The sequence below is a fragment of the Hyaloscypha bicolor genome (genome assembly GCF_002865645.1).
Source record: "Hyaloscypha bicolor E unplaced genomic scaffold K444scaffold_117, whole genome shotgun sequence".
In the NCBI taxonomy this organism is placed as follows: Eukaryota; Fungi; Ascomycota; class Leotiomycetes; order Helotiales; family Hyaloscyphaceae; genus Hyaloscypha; species Hyaloscypha bicolor.
Genome location: NW_020194619.1, coordinates 563279 through 583184, shown reverse-complemented (window position 1 = coordinate 583184; position 19906 = coordinate 563279). Strand labels below are relative to the sequence as shown.

At 48.1% G+C, this 19906-nt stretch overlaps 9 protein-coding genes across 9 annotated transcripts; 2 read left to right on the top strand and 7 right to left on the bottom strand.

Moving 5' to 3' along the window:
* Positions 1–22: 22 nt before the first annotated feature.
* K444DRAFT_38889 (uncharacterized protein) lies at positions 23–2748 on the top strand. Its single transcript, XM_024872419.1, has 2 exons — positions 23–2402; positions 2461–2748. The coding sequence occupies exon 1, from the start codon at positions 130–132 to the stop codon at positions 2284–2286; it is 2157 nt and encodes a 718-aa protein (XP_024733805.1). The 5' UTR covers positions 23–129; the 3' UTR covers positions 2287–2402; positions 2461–2748.
* Positions 2749–3525: 777 nt separating this feature from the next.
* K444DRAFT_665372 (uncharacterized protein) lies at positions 3526–5618 on the top strand (the record flags this gene model as incomplete). Its single annotated transcript, XM_024887062.1, has 5 exons — positions 3526–3767; positions 3822–3974; positions 4022–4187; positions 4253–4961; positions 5011–5618. The coding sequence occupies 5 exons, from the start codon at positions 3526–3528 to the stop codon at positions 5442–5444; spliced, it is 1704 nt and encodes a 567-aa protein (XP_024733804.1). The 3' UTR covers positions 5445–5618.
* A 560-nt stretch (positions 5619–6178) lies between these two features.
* On the bottom strand, positions 6179–6853 carry K444DRAFT_38869 (uncharacterized protein). Its single transcript, XM_024872416.1, has 2 exons — positions 6559–6853; positions 6179–6498 (listed from the first exon to the last, which is right to left on the bottom strand). Exons 1-2 carry the CDS (start codon positions 6804–6806, stop codon positions 6357–6359), a joined length of 390 nt encoding a protein of 129 aa, XP_024733803.1. The 5' UTR covers positions 6807–6853; the 3' UTR covers positions 6179–6356.
* Positions 6854–7684: 831 nt separating this feature from the next.
* Positions 7685–10831, bottom strand: K444DRAFT_665370 (uncharacterized protein). The gene is made up of 6 exons (XM_024887061.1): positions 10607–10831; positions 10118–10547; positions 9277–9587; positions 8956–9222; positions 8649–8908; positions 7685–8599 (listed from the first exon to the last, which is right to left on the bottom strand). The coding sequence occupies exons 1-6, from the start codon at positions 10806–10808 to the stop codon at positions 7994–7996; spliced, it is 2076 nt and encodes a 691-aa protein (XP_024733802.1). The 5' UTR covers positions 10809–10831; the 3' UTR covers positions 7685–7993.
* Positions 10832–11074: 243 nt separating this feature from the next.
* Positions 11075–12391, bottom strand: K444DRAFT_534542 (tryptophan synthase beta subunit-like PLP-dependent enzyme; the record flags this gene model as incomplete). Its single annotated transcript, XM_024875223.1, has 2 exons — positions 11075–11979; positions 12052–12391. The coding sequence occupies 2 exons, from the start codon at positions 12389–12391 to the stop codon at positions 11075–11077; spliced, it is 1245 nt and encodes a 414-aa protein (XP_024733801.1).
* A 304-nt stretch (positions 12392–12695) lies between these two features.
* K444DRAFT_644632 (mitochondrial putative ketol-acid reductoisomerase) lies at positions 12696–14098 on the bottom strand (the record flags this gene model as incomplete). The annotated part of the gene is made up of 5 exons (XM_024884988.1): positions 12696–12723; positions 12779–13446; positions 13494–13772; positions 13824–13855; positions 13906–14098. 5 exons carry the CDS (start codon positions 14096–14098, stop codon positions 12696–12698), a joined length of 1200 nt encoding a protein of 399 aa, XP_024733800.1.
* Positions 14099–14288: 190 nt separating this feature from the next.
* K444DRAFT_615331 (putative NEDD8 conjugating enzyme) lies at positions 14289–15564 on the bottom strand. Its single transcript, XM_024880710.1, has 4 exons — positions 15291–15564; positions 15119–15209; positions 14762–15051; positions 14289–14702 (listed from the first exon to the last, which is right to left on the bottom strand). The coding sequence occupies exons 1-4, from the start codon at positions 15309–15311 to the stop codon at positions 14547–14549; spliced, it is 558 nt and encodes a 185-aa protein (XP_024733799.1). The 5' UTR covers positions 15312–15564; the 3' UTR covers positions 14289–14546.
* A 494-nt stretch (positions 15565–16058) lies between these two features.
* On the bottom strand, positions 16059–17830 carry K444DRAFT_615330 (quinone oxidoreductase putative). The gene is made up of 4 exons (XM_024880709.1): positions 17570–17830; positions 17259–17517; positions 17003–17102; positions 16059–16944 (listed from the first exon to the last, which is right to left on the bottom strand). Exons 1-4 carry the CDS (start codon positions 17580–17582, stop codon positions 16321–16323), a joined length of 996 nt encoding a protein of 331 aa, XP_024733798.1. The 5' UTR covers positions 17583–17830; the 3' UTR covers positions 16059–16320.
* Positions 17831–17990: 160 nt separating this feature from the next.
* On the bottom strand, positions 17991–19737 carry K444DRAFT_615329 (putative eukaryotic translation initiation factor 3 subunit I). Its single transcript, XM_024880708.1, has 7 exons — positions 19472–19737; positions 19397–19419; positions 18864–19344; positions 18697–18813; positions 18503–18641; positions 18312–18398; positions 17991–18258 (listed from the first exon to the last, which is right to left on the bottom strand). Exons 1-7 carry the CDS (start codon positions 19496–19498, stop codon positions 18116–18118), a joined length of 1017 nt encoding a protein of 338 aa, XP_024733797.1. The 5' UTR covers positions 19499–19737; the 3' UTR covers positions 17991–18115.
* Between the last annotated feature and the right edge of the window lie 169 nt (positions 19738–19906).

Genomic DNA, 19906 nt, shown 5'->3' with positions numbered 1-19906 from the left:
CCCTACTTTCGTATTTGGCTGCGGGAGTACCCCCTGAATCCTTGTCGCAGTAGCGTGGGCGTGTCAGCATGCGTCAACCGCATAAAATTTTCTCGGCCATCACATCCTCAGCAACGCCCCAGGATTGAAATGCTCAACCTTGTTCGGTCTAGAACGGGGAGGAATTTGCCATCTCGCTCAATTGCGCTGCATCGATGCTATCACGTAGGCAAAGCCGGCGTGGTCCACACTGCAATCCGACAAAGTCTACGCAAATCGAAAGGACAAGGCCTCAGAGCATCGACTAAGCGGGCTCTTTCTGCAAATGACCCACGAGAAAAGTACAGAGTGCAACATGGCCTTCCCAAGTGGGTAGACCCTCCGAGGGACCGTTCTCCGAGAGACGACTATGACTACGGCCTCGAGAAGAATTCGCCAACGAAGAGGGCTGGCGGGTCTATGAATGGATGGGGCGAACGCGGAAAGACGAGTACGCGCGACTTCGAGAAGAGATCCCTAAGGGAGCAGACTACCGAGCCATGGATGGGACGGGGGAAACGTACGAAGAAAAGCACGCTTAACTTCGAGAAGAAACCGGCGAGGCAGTGGGAGATGCGAGGCAAGACGGACACAAGCGACCTACGAATTCGTCTTGGGAAGAGACTTATAACAGGCAAGGAAACAGAGGGTGGAGGGCGTGCTGAACGACCGGCACGATCTGCGGGTCCATACGAGGACTCGGTTTTCAGATACTCTGATCGACGTGAACGAGATTCAGATAATGGCTCACGACCGTTCAGAGCTAGGAATCACGAATATGAAAGGCCGGCACGATCTGGGCGGTCATACGAGGAAAGAAATTCCAAGCATTTTGGGAGACGCGAACGAGATTTAGACGATATTCCCAGGCAGTCCAGAGGTATGAAGGAACCTTCTGAGACGACGCGTGACATTCAGGGGCGAAATTCTGGAAGAGATTCTGGATCTCCATCGCCTCGTTCCTGGGAACGCCCAAGTGATGATCGGTCATACGGTTCAAGATCCCGTGATCGGCCTTCCGAACCAACAGGGGGTGACCTTTATCCATCTCTATCCTTCAAGAGAGGCTCATCCGGGTCAAAATTTGGGAACGCAAGCTCGGCAGATAGAAGACCTTCGGATAGACCTGCGCGTCAGGGCGATCCAGAACCTTTCGACCGCAGTCCAAAATACGGCAGCAAGTTCCCTAGTGCCAATGTACCGCGTGATGAGCGTTCTTCGTCCAATGGCCCGAAATTTACTCAAGTTGCCGACAATCGAATCCCTCTCTCGATACCATACACTACGCCTGCGTCCGAATTCTTATATGGAACTTCGGTCGTCGAATCAGCTTTGAGATCTCGAGGAGAGCCGCGAAGACAGCTCTACAAATTATACATTTATACGGGAGAGAACCGCAAGGATCTTGATCAAGATGCTAGGTTAGAGATATTAGCAAAGAGAAATAGTGTTGAAGTAGTCCGAGTTGGGAATGAGTGGCTTCGTGTTATGGACAAAATGAGCGGAGGGCGGCCGCACAATGGTTATATTCTGGAGGCATCGCCCCTTCCCAGACTCCCTGTCACGGGTCTTGGTCAGCTCATGACAGTGGATGGTCAGGATGGTTTCGAAGTCTCCATCGGCTACCAGTCTCGAGAAGAAGCTGCAGTCAATGGCACTTCCAACTTCGTTAAGATCCAAAGAAATCGACATGGAAGGAAGCCTTTGGTTCTCCTACTGGATAGTATTGTGGACCCTGGCAATCTCGGTGGTATACTTCGGACGGCGGCTTTCCTTGGGGTAACAGCCATCGCCATCTCAGCCCGCAACAGCGCATCTTTCACTCCAGTCGTCCTCAAAGCATCTGCAGGTGCTTCTGAAGATGTTACCCTATTTATGGTTAACCAACCTGCTGGCTTTATTGTTGATTCGAAGAATGCTGGCTGGAAAGTTTTCGCGGCTGTGGCTCCCGCTAAAAAGCATGATCCGGCTATGCCTGCCTCGATATCTACCGAACAGCTGGACGATCCACTCTCTGAAGACCCTTGTATCCTCATGCTAGGCAGTGAGGGTGAGGGCCTCCGTTGGAACCTGAGAACCAAAGCCGATGTGAACCTGTACATCGAAGGCTCGCGTCAGAGCCACAATATTGACAGCTTGAATGTCAGTGTTGCTGCTGGAATATTGTGCTGTTCCTTTTTGAAGAGAAAGAAACCTAAGGAAGCAGCCCTTATTCAACAGGAGCAGGAAGCAGATAAAAAGGTGCCCGAGACGGTCAAGCTCTTCTAGGTTCTGAGAACGACCCTACGGCACTTTATGGCCAGCTATCTTCATTTGTCATGTACGAGTAGGAATCCCGAAGGTCAACGCCACTCTTTATATCTCGACCATATATGTATGAGCAGGTAGATAAGATACCCCATGTAAAGATATATAGAATCAGATGGCTCATGAGGCTTGCAGGCCAATGTTTCTCCTTCCCTTTGGCATTGCCCAAGATTTATTTACCAGTTTCTCGAGACGCGATCTCGTAGCCGCCCATCAAGCACGTCAAGGCCACCAGACCAACGCAAAGTTGCGTACCGATGTAAGCACCCGGGCCGGTTTCACATTGGCAGCTAGGCCTACAACCTGAGCCGAGTGGATCTCAAGGTTTATCCCATCAGAATCTTCTTGGCTACGTCCAATGAAGCTTAGATATTTGGGAGAATGACTAGCTTTCTAGCCTTGAAGGTAGGCTTCACTGTAGCGAGGCCGGAGGGAAGAGGCCTTTTCAAGGGTGGGCGCTCTGCGTGACTGATCCTTTCACCAGCAACCAATTTCTGTCGTCGTGGAGAAAAGTACGCTGCATTAAAACTACATTCTCATCTTCTACAAAGCAATGATGGTTAAGAATCGAGATTAAAGTACCAATTTTGACTTCCAACTGACCAGCTTGGCCGCGGATGTTTCTTCAATAGCCCTTCTCTTCTCTCAGGTCTCTTAGCGGAGTATAAGCTTTGGGTCTAAGCTTCCACCCGATCCGACCGTCGGCCGATCACCAGGATCTGATAACCACCTTGCATAATCTGATCCGCGCTGATCCGCTCCAGATGATCTTATCTGATCTCTAGCGCGGCTTCAATCCCACCTCCAGGCCTGCTCTCTCCATTAAATGATGGCTTACGCTGCAGCGGTAGCCGTGGGAACTAAAACGCCCCGAACTCGACGAATCAGTCATCTAGTTGGGAAAATTTTTGTCTTTCTATTCTCTCCCGAGTTGCTTGGCAGTGCTACGTGTTGTTGCAATCATTATCTTTCCCGCTTTAGTTTCTGGCCTGACTTCGCTGAAGCCGAGGGATAATGGCCAATACCGTCTTCTCTCCTCTCTCCTCTAGTGACGAGGATGAGTGGAGGTGTAGAAATGCACAATAAGTCTCTGCCGCCCTCAAATTTCTTTTTCCCTTACAGTCTATCCATAAAACTAACAAGAAGCGTCCCCCTTCGCAAACTTCAGCTCATGCTCGTCTCATTTTCAAATCATTCACAATGACAGCTGTCTCCTCGAACACTGCTGCCACTGCTACCGCTACTGCAAAAGCAAAAATTGCGGCTGCTAAAGCACTGAGACAAAAGAACAATGAAAACACAGCCAAATTTCTGACCCTTGGTATGGCTGGAATAATTGCTCTTTTCGTGATCTTTCACTGGACTCGGATGTTTTACAAACGCTATGGAACTCGCCAAAGCCGCAGCTCAAGCGTTCTCAAATTTCCCATTGCTTTTACCAGGTCAGACTTTTAAAATCATCGCATAGTATTGAATAGGACTTACATGTCGAACAGGAGCTCTAGGCGCATCCTCATTCAAAAAGTTCCAGGTTTCATCTCGGCGGGTCACGCTTTGGTATTTCTTGGGTACTTGGCCACTTGTCTTAGCATTTCATTTGTCAACCTTGACTGGATGACGTTGAATAACCTTGCAAAGCGCTTGGGATGGTAATGGCCTTGTCGGCAAAGTCCTTTCATTGCTGACAGCATCTCAGGGTGGCCGTTGCTAATCTCGCTTTTGTCATTTTCCTCTCGTTGAGGAACACGCCTCTTACTTTCCTCACAGCCTATTCATATGAGCGGCTCAATGTCCTCCATCAAGTAGCAGGCTACTCAACAATAGCCTATGCAATGGCCCATGCGGTGGTGTACATCGTAGCTGTAGGTTACAAGCTCCCTCTCACCAATCAGGCCTCTTTTGAAGCTCTCCTGACTCTCCCTCTCAGTGGTCCAAGTCGGATAACCTCCACGAACTTCTATACACGGTTCAGATCTTCGGTATTACGGCGGGTTTTGCCATGCTCGTCATCCTCGGAAGCTCATTACTGCTCCGAAAGCTCCAATACGAAACTTTCTATATCATCCACATCCTCATGTCTACTCTCATCCTCATCACCGTCGGCATGCACAGACCGGATATGACGAAGAAAACTCTAGTCATTGTTACCTTCGCGGCCTCGATCTGGGTTGTGGATCGGATCTTGAGATTCGTAAAGTTCACAGTATACAGCGTCGGAAACGCAGCCACGATTACACCACTCCTTCACGGCGGGACACGTATTGTTCTTCGCAAGACTCCAATCGGGGCTGTTCCTGGCACCCACTGTTTCCTTTGGATTCCGGGGATTAGAGCAACAGAGTCTCACCCTTTTACAATCATTTCTACGAATCCTCTTGAGTTTGTAGTTGCTGCTTATGATGGCTTCACTCGCGACTTGCATGAACATGCTTTGAAGAATCCAGGCCAGGCCCTGAAGGCTTCAGTTGATGGGCCTTATGGATCAGTGCCAGACTTCACGGCATTTGACAAGGTCATCTTCATTGCTGGAGGAAGTGGTGCGTCCTTTACATGTGGCGCTGCCGTGGAAACCCTGCGAAAGTTGGGAGATTCAACAGCGACGGCTATCGAGTTCATCTGGGTTGCAAGAGAACAAGGTGTGTCCATTAAATCCGAGCTTTGATATCAGTAATTGATAGCAGGTAGAAATCATTGAATGGTTCACCAAAGAGCTAGAGCAACTACATGCCTCGCCTCTCGTGAATCTACACATCCACAATACATGCCTCTCACGACCATCAACCCTACGCAAGTCCTCGCTTTCTCTGGAAGAAGAAAAGAAGGAGTCATCAACATCCGAATTGATCCTCTCTCCAAGAGCTTCCGAAGACGTAGATATCGAAAAGGAACATGCTTCTACTTCGTCTTCTCTCTACTCCTCTCTATCAATAAATCAAGGGAGACCAGATATTGCGGCAATTATCACGGATATTGTATCGAAAGCTGATTCGTATGATAGGATTGCGGTTGTTGCTTGTGGGCCGGATGGTATGGTACACGTTGCTAGGAAGACGGTGGCGAAGAATATTTGGGTTGACGGGCCGAGCTTGGAGTTGTATTGTGAGCAGTTTGGTTGGTAGATTCTTGCAAGTGAAAATAAGGATGCTTCCAAGGCATGGGACGGATTTCAACTTATTTGATCCGGTGTTGGGTGATTCTGCACTTGACTTATAGAAAATAGAAGGCTGTCATTGGATCATTGAGTGGAGTCAAGTGTAGAACGTGATGCAAAATTCAGATGCAACTTGATGCCGTCTCTATGATACCTTGATAATCAAGGATAGTGAATCAAGTTCGCATCAAATCTACCTCATGCCCAACCTAACCGTACCATCGTGGAGCTTTTTGAAGAAGGAACAAATGTCAGGGGTGTGCAACGGATCTAGCACGAATCGACAAAAGAGTGGAGGAGCCTTCAACCACTCCAGTTGAAATTGGAGAAGGCTCTGAATCTAATAGTAAATTGTTGTACATAGAAGTACGCAAAAAATTCCGGGAAAATCAACCCAAACGACATACCACTTGCACCTGGGGCATATGCGACATCTGCCAACTGGTAATGCTCTTTCTCCACTCCGTCCTCATGATCCTCAATCTTTACTCGACTGGTGATTTTCCAACCCAGCAGGTGGTACATTCATGTAGAGTTCCAGCGGCTTCATCGATGGTTGCCTAGCCTCCCCTTGTTGCATCGACGAGCCGGGCATTTCTTGTAGTGGGTACTGTGATTGTTGCTGCTTCTTCTTCCTTCGCAGACAAAACACCACCAGCCCAAAAATGGCAGGAAGAGCTACTAATCTAACTCCAATACTGATACCAACTTTCACACCTGTTCAAAGCCCAGAGCTAGTAACGATCCCGGTCTGAGAATCGTGAGGACGTATTGGAGGGAGATCCAGAAGTTGTCGTGCTTGGATGAGATGAGGAAGGATGTCGAGGAAGCAAAACCGGTTGCTTTGTAACGGATCGAGAAACCAAAACCGTTTACTGCTTCAGTCTCCGGGTGTAGTGTTACGCGCTCGGCCGTAAGAGCAGCTACATCGGTAGCCACCGCGGTTTCGACAGCGGCGAATTGAGAAATTGCAGACCTGACCATCGAAGTTGAAGTTTGCCGCGGTGGAGCACTCATAATTACTGTGGTACCTGTATTAGATTCTGGAGAGATCAAGATAGGTCTAAGATGGGAGAGCTTACACTGGACAACATGTTGCTCGAGTTTCCGTGACCGTATCGCTGGCAGAAAGCTCGGAGCATGCTTGAGTGTAGCCTTGGGGGAAGGCGCCAGGAGAATAGTGTTGACTCAGGGATTGCCATCCCAATGGAAAGCACTGGCTTAAACTTGCTGCAGATCCACCAAAGCTATAATAGTTTCCTACCGCGATTGCACAGAAACCTGAAGTACAATTTGGAGCCGGAGTAAAGGTGATGGTTAAAGCAAACATTTTCAGAACAGGGTGGAATATCACGAACAGATGACATTTAAAAAAAAATGAGACGAAAGAACAAGATGGGAGCAAGGCTGATTAACCTGAGGATCTTGGGGGATGCTGTCATCAGAGGCTAAGTCCAATGGAGAAAATCAGTGGTGCCTGGCGAGCCGTAGAAAACAGCACTCGCTTATAATCGAGTCTTACACCCTCTCACGTAAAGGGGTAACCTTCCAGCAGGGGTTAAAACGGGACTTCCAAATTTGAATTATCCGCTGGAGTCTTAGAAGTTCCCTTCTAATCCAAGCAGATTAATAGGATTCAAATGATGGTGCTTAACTACTTTGAGAACTTTTTCGCAAGAAAGTGTATTCGGGACGAAGTCAATATCTCGGTAAAGCCTGTCGAATTAAGGGGTATGTTTTGGTCACGTGAAGAACGCTAACTTTTGGAAGAAATACACGTCGTCAGCCAGGCCATCCGTACATCTATAACTCTACTGGCCTAGCCAGGAATCTGGGGGATTTCTCACCTGGGTAATCTTCACCGAATCCCTTCTGGAAGACTTGGATTTAGGCGGTTCAGCCCCTTTTCGCTATAATTACAGGGTTTGTTGTCCTGCACGGCTTGGAAGACTTTTGTGCCTTGGTGAGACTCGGCGAGGATTTCTGACTAAAGCTATGCAAACCCCTTAGACAACACCCAAGCAGAGGTCAACATAATGTCAACATTCAATAGAGTACTTCCTCAAAACTCTTGCTCGAAGGGAACGTCAAAGCCAACTTCGAAGTAGTTTTTAATTTCAATGATACTCTTGGAGATGGGTTGACACTTCTCTGAGGATAAGACGAGGCTGGCTCACCTCCTCGATTTGATGATGCGATGCTGAGCGAGGCTCAACAGAGTTCTGTATAATTTTTCTTGCGCTGCTGTCCTATAGTTGCTTGACTGAGGCAGAACTATTGCCAAAGTCTAGTCTCTACCCTCAAGAAACCGCCATATAGATCTACATTGAGAAACTAATCCCCTACACAACTGCTTATGCTAAACCGCACATCAAGTCATGTGTTCTCAAGAAGTAGCCCTTATTTTCGTATCTAGCTAGATAGTCGATCTACTTCTTGAGCCTAGCAACCTGTTTCGAAAATCTGACAGTCTTATTCTCTTTCACTGCCATAACAATCAATTCCTCGAATAGAGTGTCAGCCTTCCTTGTCGAATTCGCATCGGCTCATATTCTCCTTCATCGACCGGCCGTACAATGGCCCGCAGAGTTCTTTCCTCGGGTATGAGCATTCGCCGAGATGTATCAGGAGATCAATGGCCGGGAGCACCCCTTCCACCTTTTGGCCGAGAGCGTTTACATCCTCGAAAAACTCTACCCTCTTGCCTCCAAGCCAGTCTGGCATTGGACATTTCTGATCCAGAGCATAGACCTCCAGCCTTTTCTCTTGTACTTTGTGTGCCTTCGAGATCCTTGCCATAATTTCATTTTGGACCTCTTCAGCGTATGCTTTGGAGGGCTCTGGCAGCCAGCTAGAAAGTAAGTTGAAGGACTTCGCGAAGTAGGTCTGTACCTCGGTCTCTGCTAAAAATTCGATTTCGCATCTCAGGGCATCAGCCACTCGTTGAGGTCTGAAGCCGGGCTGCTTTTCCTTGGTCGCAGTTGCCACTTCCAAAAGAACATCCATAGCTGTGTCCAAGCGCGAACGCGATCGGTTCCGGAATTGGTACGGTGCCTCCAAGTAAGAATGCCTGCCCAAGTAAAGAACTAGGTCAAAAGTTGCAAGCCCGTCCCAGGCATCAAACTTAATCTCCGTATCTGCGGGACGAAGTCTCCCATTTTGCTGTTCACACTCTGGTAGTCCACAACCTTTTTTTCATCTTTTTTTCCCCAATAATTATATGAGCATATTCTGCGGAGATCTCTGCTTTGATGGCGTCGGGGAAAGTGTGCACCGTCTCAAGGCCTTCAACCCAGCTCCACATTAGATCAAAAGAGTCTGGGAAGTGGGCTCCAACCTCCTTCTTTTGCTTCAAATCTTGAATCTGTTCTTCAAGCCGAACAACTTCTTGCGTTGGCATAAAGTTGGGATCCTTCTTCATCATTTTCTTGGCTAAGCCCAGAAGCAGCTTATCTGCAGGTTCGTCTGGAGGTCGGTACCCATGATATTTGTCACTATCATCGCGATGTAATGAATGTTTCCAAGAAATAGAACCTGATTGAACCCCAGTTCTAGGCTTTCCAGCACCTCTGATAATTGCTCAATCTCGGGGACGAATTTGGCCATGGCAGAGCTTGCTCTGTCGAAACGTTCATCATCCTTGGATTTCTCGTAAGCAGTGATGATCCAAGTCTTGATGGCAGTATCGCATCTTTTAGCGGCACCGGGGTGGTTTTGGATCTGTTGGCGTACGAGAGGATTGGCCTCTAGAGCCCAGGACCAGTCCTTACATTTTGTAAGGTGAGCCCAGGACGACTTACTCGCGAGCATGTTCTCTTCGATGATGAATTGGTAAAGCTCCACTAGCTTGGCCTCGAGCTCCTTGATCCTCTCATCTTTCAATTCTAATTTTGCTGCTTTGTTTGGGGTACTCTGTATGAAGCCTTCCACCAAGGAGCTGGGCCTCTCAACGGACGGAATAGTGATTGATGAAGGTGCAGCGCGCAATGGAGAAATAACCTTGGAGAACAAAAGATTGAAAGGTAGTCTCGGAAGACGCGACGAATATCGGGTTGACGAGACCTGCTGAAAATGGTGCACGGATACCCTGAAGATGTGCAAATGCACAAGTCTGTGTGCAGTACAGCGGAGACCAAGGCTAAATGCTAATGATCCTCCGAAAGACTGGAGATACAGCGTATCCCTTCGTCCGGTGAGACATTACTAGCGTGGGCAGGGGGCTCTAACTTGGCTGGCGGGGCATAGAATTATATGGCTTCAGGAATTTTATTGGGTGCCACAGCTGTGGCTGATACGCTAGTAATGTCTCACCGGACGAAGGGATAACATAATGGTCTAAAATTTGCGTGAGTAATTGGCGAAGGCCCTCTGGGTAACTAGGCTGTTTGAGTCATTTCTTATTGTTCAAGCAGCACCTCAAAACATAAGTCGACAATGCACGGAAAGGGAGTTGTGGATGTCTCATTCATCTGAAGAGTCAGCCTTATAGAAATTCTCAATTGCGACTCTGCTACTAACAGTCATGGCTCCAAGTGGGGAGGCTCTAGTGTTTGTTGCTGCTGCCAGAAAACCTTCGCTGATTCCAAAGCCTCCAACCAAGTCGACATCTCATGAATAGACTTTGCGAAAAAGGACTCAAACCCATAGTCATCAAGCTCCTTGGCATGAGCCTTCAGAGTAGCGAGTTCCTTCTCCGGCTTGAAACATAACACCTCCTCCTCCATCCTTTGAAGAATCTGCACTAGGAGGTCATCAGCCGGTCCATCACACAGCTGATCCCCACCGTCGCCACCTCCATCCAACTCCCCATAATAGTGGTTTGCTAAATGCATCATCAAATCAAATGCCAGATTCAAACTCCCATTAATGTTGGCAAGGCGTCTGATCTCGGGGACAAAATCAACCATTGCGTCGGCAATATCGACCGATGAAATACCGGTCTTTCTTCCGTTGCAGCTGCCCTCCCAGAGTGGCTCATATACTTCATCGATCCGGCGGCGAATAGAGTCGCTGAGTTTCTGAGCAGCTCCATCGTGAGCTTCTAGACGCTCGCGGATCGACGGTGGTGCTTCTAAGGCCATATCAGCTTTAAAGGAACTCTTGAAATATTCAATCATGAATGTGACAAACCAGATGCCAGGTCTTTGCTCAGAATGAATTCATGTAATTCGTAGATTTGTGCCTCGAGATCCTTCACTCGTGCTTCAGGATTCAACTTGACGTGTTTATTGGCTATGGTATCCTCGGTCTCGTCAATTTCAGAATAGATTCTTTTATGAGACCCGGGTTCGATTGAGTGAAAATCATTGCTGGAAATTTCCTGCAGAGGCATTTTGGGAGAGTTGGAGATTGGGGGGGCTCGAGGGAGGTCTATTTTGTTGGGTAGCCAGAAGACGCGTTCGCGTCGAAATTTCTAGGCACGTGATCCAGACACAGTGAAATTTTAATATTGATATTGATAATCGGACTTACGTCTTGGAGTAATAGGGGCCAATTTATTTTGGCAAGGAGGCCACGAACTCGTTGGCCACTTGGGCCATTATGATCAATCAAAAATTATGCAACGACGTCAAGGGCAGATGAGATCTCTCTTCGACTTCATCCTGCAACATTCCCGGCGATCTTCTCCCCATCCTTCCCCACCACGCCTTCCTGTCTCTCAGCCTTTGCCTGGGGAACCTCAAACATCTTGCCCAAAGCTTCAACACTCACATTCCCTCCCGAAAACACTATACCCAAATCCCAGCCTTCCTCCCCGCACTCCCTTTCCACCATTCTTCTGAAATCTTCATTGAACAATGCAGTCGCCAGACCTACCACCGCACTCGGCTCTACTATAACCTTCATCCTCTCCAGCACCAGCCTTAAAGCCTTCTTGATCTGGTCTTCAGTAACACTGAACATCTGCCTCACCAGCTTCCTCTCATAAATCACTGACCAAGGATAAGCACCCACAGGTGTTCTCAACCCATCAGCAATCGTAAGGGTCTTCACGGTCTCAATCCTCTTCCCTTGCTCAATACCCCTTTTACAATCATCTGCGCCCTCAAATGATGGCTCCGCACCGAATACAAAGATTCCCGTGCCTTCACAACTTATTGCCGTACCAGAAAGCATCCCGCCCCCACCACAAGGCGCAATGATGGCATCCAATCCCTTTATGGTTTCTCCCTTACCCTTCAGCGCAAAACTGCATTTCGGCCGTTCCTTTCCACCTTCGGCAAGCATCCTCTCAACTTGTTCTTGCAACTCAATTCCCAGAGTTCCTTGTCCAAGCATGATATCTGGATGATCATAAGGGGGAACTAATCTGGCCCCTGTCTCTTTTATAACGTCTTCAACCACTGCTTCCCGCTCTGTACTTGTGCTCCCGCTAAATATAACTCTGGCGCCGTAGCGTTTCGTAGCTGCTATTTTTGAAGGGGTGGAGATTTTGGGCATGACTATATGGGCGGGGACGCCTATCGTGCGGGCTGCGAGAGCAAGTGCTTGTGCGTGGTTGCCTGTTAGATACTCACATCAGCACAATGCTTCCATCTCAGCTAAGAAGCGCAGACTGAGGAAAGTGGACAGACCAGAACTGTGCGTAACCACTCCTCTTTCCCGCCCACCACGAGCTTCCCACCCCTCCTCCGCTATCAACCTCATCAATGCATGAAATGCACCTCTCACCTTGAACGCCCCCACTTTCTGCAGATTCTCGCACTTGAACCATAATCGAATCTTCGGTTTTGCTGGTTTTTGGCCTGCCCAAGGCGTGTCTGCTAAGTCGGAGGCTGATTGAGGTATTGATGCTAGGTCGGTAAGTGTAGCATTTGTGAGGACAGGTGTATAGTGGATGTATTCTTTGATCAGAGCATGTGCGGCGATGACTGAGTCGCGGGTGAGAGGAGGCGATTTCTTGGGATCTGCCATGTTTGTTCTCGAGCTCTGCAGTCAATCGAATATCTGAAGATATATTACTGGAGGAGAGGTGAAATCCGAGTATCCCTGGAAAAGATTAGTACTTCGGTGAAATTTTGCCGATTGCGGAGAAATCGAGTCATGGATGAATAGCACGTGCTAAGAGAAATGTCAACATCGGAGTAAGAAGGTATAAACTTTTTGGTTTTCACAATTCCAGATACCATAATTCCCTTGCGGAAGGAGTATAGTACAGTTCGCCAATTTTTGTTCCCCAATTTCAGAAATAACAGCTCCCCATATGTTCAAGCGTCAATTACTTCTGGTTCTCGGGACGGAGAGAGCTATGCATTCGTCAGTAAATGTACAGGGACATCCGAGAGATATCGTAGAACTTACCGAACAGCCTTTCCTGCTCTCCAGATCTCCAAATCACGGATCTCCTGCATCTCCTTTTCGTACTTCTCACGGTAATTGGGTTGCGAGTTGAAGGTAAGCGACCTCTCGGTCTCCTTTCCGGTCTTAACAGAGTCATAAAGATCATTGAATACCGGCTTCAGAGCATCCTTGAACTTTCCACTCCAGTCAATGGCACCACGACGAGCGGTAGTAGAGCAAGCCTCGTACATCCAGTCCATACCGTTTGCGCCAATCAATGGGTACAAACTCTGGGTAGCCTCCTCGACAGTCTCGTTGAAGGCCTCGCTGGGGCTGTGGCCTTGCTCACGGAGAACCTCATATTGTGCGAGGAACATGCCGTGGATACCGCCCATCAAGCAACCACGCTCACCATACAAGTCGGAGTAAACCTCCTTCTCGAAGGTGGTCTCGTACAAGTATCCACTGCCAACTCCAACACCGAGAGCAATTGCCTTCTCCTTGGCATGACCAGTTACGTCTTGGAAGACAGCAATGGAAGAGTTAATTCCGCGACCCTCACGGAAGAGAGTTCGCACAGTTCGGCCAGATCCCTTGGGCGCAACGAGGATGACATCGACGTCAGTTGGTACATCAACCTTGGTTTGGTCCTTGAAAACTGGGGAGAAACCGTGGGAGAAGTAGAGGGTCTGCAGAATTAGCTTCGATCAACCAAGTTCGAAATGACGACACTAACCTTTCCCTTGGTGATCTGAGGCTTGATTGCAGGCCAAGTCTCACTTTGGGCGGCATCACTGAGCAAGTTCATGATGATAGTACCCCTGGAGATAGCCTCATCGACATCGAAAAGGTTCTTTCCTGGGACCCAGCCATCTTGTTGGGCATCCTTCCATGATTGACCGTTCTTTCGCACACCGACAACAACATTGAGACCCTGATCCCGCATGTTCAACGATTGGGCGTGACCTTGCGAACCATATCCGATGATTGCCATTGTGTCATTCTTGAAGTAATCCTAACCCAGTATCAGCATGTTGATCGAAATTGCGGTGAGGGGTGAAAATACTTGGAGCTTCGCAGCAGGCCAGTCAGCTCTCTCTGGACGGATTGTTAGACATAATTCTCCAGTAGAAGCTTCTGGCACTCACCATATACATCTTCCTTGGTGCCGGCAAAATCAATTGTCTTCACACCTCGGACCTGTTGAGTTGCCGCAACAGCGCGGGCAGCAGTAGGTCTAGCTGACGCATTGAGGGCGGAAACAAAGGTGCGACGAGCTGGGGCACTTAATTGCTTTGCCAATGGCGAGCGGAGAGCTCTGGAGAATGTGCGGGAGGACATTTGAGTGATAGAGTGGAGTGGCTGTGGTTGTGTTTGTGGTAAGAGAAAAACGGTTGTGTTTATTTGTGAGGGTGACTCTTTGGCAAAAATTCAGAGCTCTGAGCCGATCACGGACCGAGACGAATTGAGCTTGGCCTGATTTTGCAATGTGGAGGCAAGCTGGGATATTGCCACGAGGAGTAATAATTCTCACAACTCTTTCAATGCAAGTCTAAATAAAGGGGACATTCTTCGGAGTAGATTAACTGTCGATCTCAAAACACCAAGGTATGCTGTGCATGAGGAATCAAATTTCTACGACGCTTCTCTGGAAGGCACGAGACCACCCTGTATTTACTCCATCTTCCGGATCCTCCAAATATGAACGCCTCATTATGCCATGAAGCTCGTATGGCTGTGCAAGTCTAGATGATGTATCTCCGATGTCCTACTAAACCCCCTTATCTGCTCATGTCTTCAAAACCCTCTCGAAGGTCTGGTTCTTGACTGCCCCACCTCCCATAGCTGACCGAACGTTGCGCTTGAAGCCCTCTCTGTTGGACCGCAAGTCCTCCGCTGCTTCTTTGTTCAGGGGATCTGAGGCATTTGGCTCGAGGAAGAGGAACTAGACCTTGTAGTTAGCATGCTTGCTTCAACAGACTTGGGGAGGTTAGAAGAGCGTGCCTGTAACCCAACAATAACGGCTTGTAGATTCAGCACCGGCTTCCAGTCTTCCCTCAAGATGTTCAGGCACACGTTGCCCTCCAGGTCGATGTTCGGGTGGTAAATCTTCTGTGTGCACTTGACCTTGGGTGCCTCATGCGGGAAACCTTGGCTGATCGCAAATGTGAAGTGAAATCTGCCACCCTTATACATGCCCTCGTCGGGCTCGATGGTGAGTGTGAAGTTGAGGGTATCGTCAGGGTCTGGGAAGTCGGTTTTCATGGTGCTGGGTAATGAGAGTTCGGAGAGATCTGGTGCGCGAAGGTCAGAGGGGAGACGATTTGAGGCGGAAACAAGATGCAATCAGACCAGACATACCTTTCTGGACTCGAAGTTGTGCCGCGGTCACCTTCTTTCTCTTGGTTCCTGCAGCAGCATCTGCGTTAGCATCCTGCTGCTGCTTCTGCTTCTGGAGGCAAGTTAGCATCTGTCATGACGGGGAACAGTAGGCACTCGATAAGAGCCTGAGTATGCCGGGGGCATGACTTACCATCGACCATATCTTCAACATCTTGTCGGTCGTATGCGAAAGGGTCTTGAGGAGGTGGTGTTATGGTGGAGGCAAAGAAAGGTCGAGGCAAAGAAGACGCGATTCCGATGGCCAAGCGTCCTTTGGTGGGCTGTGAGATGACTTGTGCAAACCACGTCACTCACCAGGCTCTCCGCAGAAAACTAAACTGAAGCAAAAGAGAACATGAAAACTCAATATCACTTCGGAAAAATAGTTAAATCCGAAGAAAGAGTGGGGTCAAGCGAGAAAGGATGCCTTTGTATTCACCCCAGGTTTCGGAGCCTAATTCAATGGAATGAGGCAAGGCTACGAGGCTGATGCTTGTGACGACTCGAGGAATACCACAGGCAGAGTATCCATGGTTGTTTGAGGAACCGGTCTACGCTAGTCCCACAAGTACTTCCTCAATTATACTTTTCAAGGAACTGAGACTTTGTTCATTAAAACGTCTCGACTTTGCTCTAAACTCCTAGAAGCCTCTCATTATTTGTAGAGATTTCGGCCCCTTGTTAATCATATTGACATTGATATGCTTTGGACCTCATTGCCAGTCATTTTGATGCCACCCCAAGCATTGGGGAATCGACAAGTACAATTCTTTTTAACAGCCAGAGTTTACTTTCCTCTTTAATTATTCTTTCAGTATCAGGCGAAACTGTTATTGGTAGAAAACCCAATTACAAGGATGGAAAGCTGGATGTCGGGTTTTATTTCCCTGGTACACTTCATTCCGAGATTGACAAACAACAGGCATTGAACTTAGCACTAGTTGACTATTAAGTGAACGAACTGGCCAAGGAGACTCTGAACATCCACACACTCATCTGACCAAAGTTGAGCTGGCCATTGCTATTCATCCTTGATATCCTATCTTAAAAGACGACATTTACTTCTCATTTTCTCAACTTGCGGCCCTTGACTACGGTTCAGCTCCTCTTGCATCCATTAAGTTAACAAAAGCTACGCTGCACACCAGGCCCGACATGTTGACATGTTAACGTGCCTCTGCTTAAGATATAGTGCAGATTATCTTTCCTTGAGAAGTATTCTTCTCCATTTCCTCATGTGCCTCAATAATCTTCTCCCAAGGGAAGACCTTATCAACATAAATCTTGAACGTCCCATCCTCAAACTGGGGCAAATAAGTTTCCAGCGTATCTCTCAACTTCCCCTGGTAATCAAGGTCTCTGCTTCTCAAACTGCTTCCCACGAAAGTAATTCTCTTCCGAACAAAAGCACCAATATCAACACCATTCGGTAGCTTGGTTCCAGACATCGCTCCCAAGTGGACAATAGTTCCATCTCGAGCCGCGACGTCGAGGTTTCCTTGGAAGTAGTTCGCGCCGACAAAGTCGACGACGACATCAACTCCTTTGCCATCGGTAGCTTTCAGGATCTCCTCCGACCAATTCTGCGTTTTGTAGTTGAAGCCAGCAGTAGCACCAAGCTCTTTCACACAGAAATCGATCTTCTCCTGAGATCCAGCAGTTACATAGATTTTGCTCGCACCGCCGATTTTCGACAATTGTATTCCAGAAATGGAGACGCTGGAGGCGCCTGCATGCCAGAGGATGCTCTTCCCTTTTTCGAAACTACCGACTAGGTACATGGCTTGGGTGGCTGTGATCCAAGTCTATTTCTACATTAGCTCACTCATGTGAAACACCAGGACAGATTCAAACGCCACTAACTTCCGGAACTCCCGCCGCCTCATCCCAATTCAGGTGATGAGGTTTGTGGAGAAGCATGTGAGTGCTCACTGCAATGAATTCCGCATAGGCACCGCCATACCTATAAAATAAGATTGAAGTCAGTGTGCTTGGCTCGGAAAATATGGGAATGAAGCAAGGAGCATGCTCCCATGACAGGTCTTCCTCGAACAAGTCCCAATTTTACAACTCGCTCATACCCAATGAAAAGACAAAAATTCTCAAAGGACAAACTTACGCCAATCCAAACACTTCATCCCCCACCTTAAACCCATCCTTACACCCCTCCCCCAAACTCTCAACGATACCACTAAACTCCACGCCAAGTGTCTTCGGTGCCTGAGGAGGAACAGGGTACTGGCCATTTCTCTGCAAAAGATCCATACGGTTTAGACCGAAAGCTTTAATTTTTACAATGGCTTCACCTTTGGATGGGGTAGGTTTGGGGATGTCAGTGATGTAAAGGGCTGTGGCGGCGCCTTTGCCGGTTTTGATATCTGGGTGTGTTGGTAGCTTGTTTCGGGGATTGTGGAAAGAGGGGAAATATACCAACTGCTCGCATTGTTGAACTCATTTCTGTCGATCTGTCTTTGATTGATTAAGGGAGAGAGGGAAATTGACTTTTGGGGAGGGAGAGAGCTGGTCGACCGGGAAACCCGGAAAGAGGATATGGGGCAAAAGCTTTAAAATCAAAGTTCTGTGCTCGATATAGCCTGAATTTGCCAGAAAGTAAGCCTTTTAGATCTTAGGGCTATCAGCAATTTCCCTGATGTGAGAATCAGTATCAGTATCCGCCAGCTTATGTTATTTCCTTCCTGGAGATAATCGAGTTTGTCGTTCGCGCCAAATTCATGACGATAGCGGGGTAACCCTGGCTGACAAATCATCTTCAGGAGCTTTTCCGCTAAAATGAGGGGCAGACTTCGAAGCCATACTTCCCCAGCAATCAAGGTCTCACATGTCAGTAAAATGTGTTCAATATGAAGTCTATTCGTTGATCATAGAATAGCTAGATCTTGCGGCCATTCCATTCTTGCCAGCCTTTTAATGACGAACCAGAACGCCTCAAGATGCAACAAACCACACGACAACACTTTACATTTGCCCTTGAGCTTTTGCCTGTCTTTCAACCTCGTACGTGAAGTCGAAATAACCTTTGTCGAACTGGTGAACTCGGACATAGCCATCCTCTCCTCCACTTGCGTAACTCTTTCCGGTTGGGTCGACGGCAACGGAATCTGTAGAATGATTAAAGACTACTCGGGATGTGTCAAGGTTCAGAGGAACTCACTCAAGGGACCGAAATGGCCTCTGACTCGACCAATCTCTTCCGCGAATACCTTGTGATAGAATCTAGCCTCAAATTTTCCTTGTCGAGCTATTTTGATAAGTTAGAGCGTGTTTTGAAAGGCAAACAAAGATGAAAAGGCGTGCTTGGATGAATAGAAATATCAAGGAGAAAAGCGGCTTGGCATCACATACCGTCGGTTTGAGTAACGCCCATCGCATCTTGTCCACCACCGAGAATGACAAAGTCTTTCTTGGGGGTAATTGAGGCGCTGTTCAGCGGTGTGTCTGCCACATAAGTCTTCATAACTTCAAGGTCTTGGGCGTTGATGAGCTATGGAAATAGGGTTAGTCAAAGCCATGATATCAAAAAGTCGGCAGGACGCTACCTTCGCGGTCTTGTCCTTCGATGCAGTAATGAAGTAGGTCCGATCAGCAGACCACTGGAGATCCGTAATGGGCATGTCTGGCTCGTGAATCTGGGTGTTGTCAAGTTGCTCTCCAGTCTAGCTCTTATCAGCAGATATTCCTCAATACCAATCAAGGGCCGCCGTACCTTCGCATCATATTGGGAGACAGTCCCGTCCTCATGGCCAGCAATGATGTACTTCGACAAATAACTCCATCCGGCCACAGTAGCTTTCGACTCCTCGCAAGTAATGGTCAAGACCTTTTCATCAGACTGCTCCGCCTCAGGGTCCAGATTAATGTCCATTACTTCGATCGTTCCCAGGAAACCCATTCGCTTTTCGGTAACGGCCAACAGTTGTGAACCATCCTCGTTGAACTCGACTCTCTTGACCGCAGTGTTGAATTCCCAGACCTTCAAGCACTTCCCGCTCCTGATCTCCCATAATCTGACCGTATTATCTGCTGCGCCACTTGCGATCAATGTACTTGTTGGATCTACATCCACCGTCCAGAGGGCTCCTTGGTGGCCGTGATATGTCCCCAGTCTCTCGCCATTATGGGCGAACCAGGCGCAGATGTGCTGATCTTTCGCGGTCGAGAAGATTATATCGCCGTCTCTGTTGTACCTAGAAGAGCATCAGTATGAAGCAGTTGCATGGAGTCCTCGATTGTGCGCACTTGATCTGAGTCAAAGCTCGCTCCTGTGCGGGTGTTAGCATGTTTATGGATTCAATATGTGCTGCCAACTCTTACATGTCCTTGCAGTAATATTGGCCTCATGTTTGCGACTCAATATTTGGTGATGTCGCGATAAGAAATGCGCGAAGTGCTTCGTTTTAAAAAGTTCGCGTCGTTGCCTCTCGTCAGTATCAAAATGTGTGTGGAGGAATTCAGCCAATGAGAATCGAGCGCTAGAACAGTACTGGATCGGACCTCTCACTCGAGAAGAAAAAAAGCGCTCTCAATCTGGCCATTGAGGATGGAACGGCGCCCGAGTGCTTCTGGATCTACCGGAAGAGTTTTGATTTATATGCAACCATGAGCCCATGGCCAATTCGTATATTTTTGGTTCTTCCTCGCTTGTACTGAAAAGGGAGTCATTTAGTGACACGTCCAAGTGCTGGGTCCACCACTCAGCGCGCTCACATCACACCGACAGAGGAAACCTTCACCACACCCCGCCGCAGG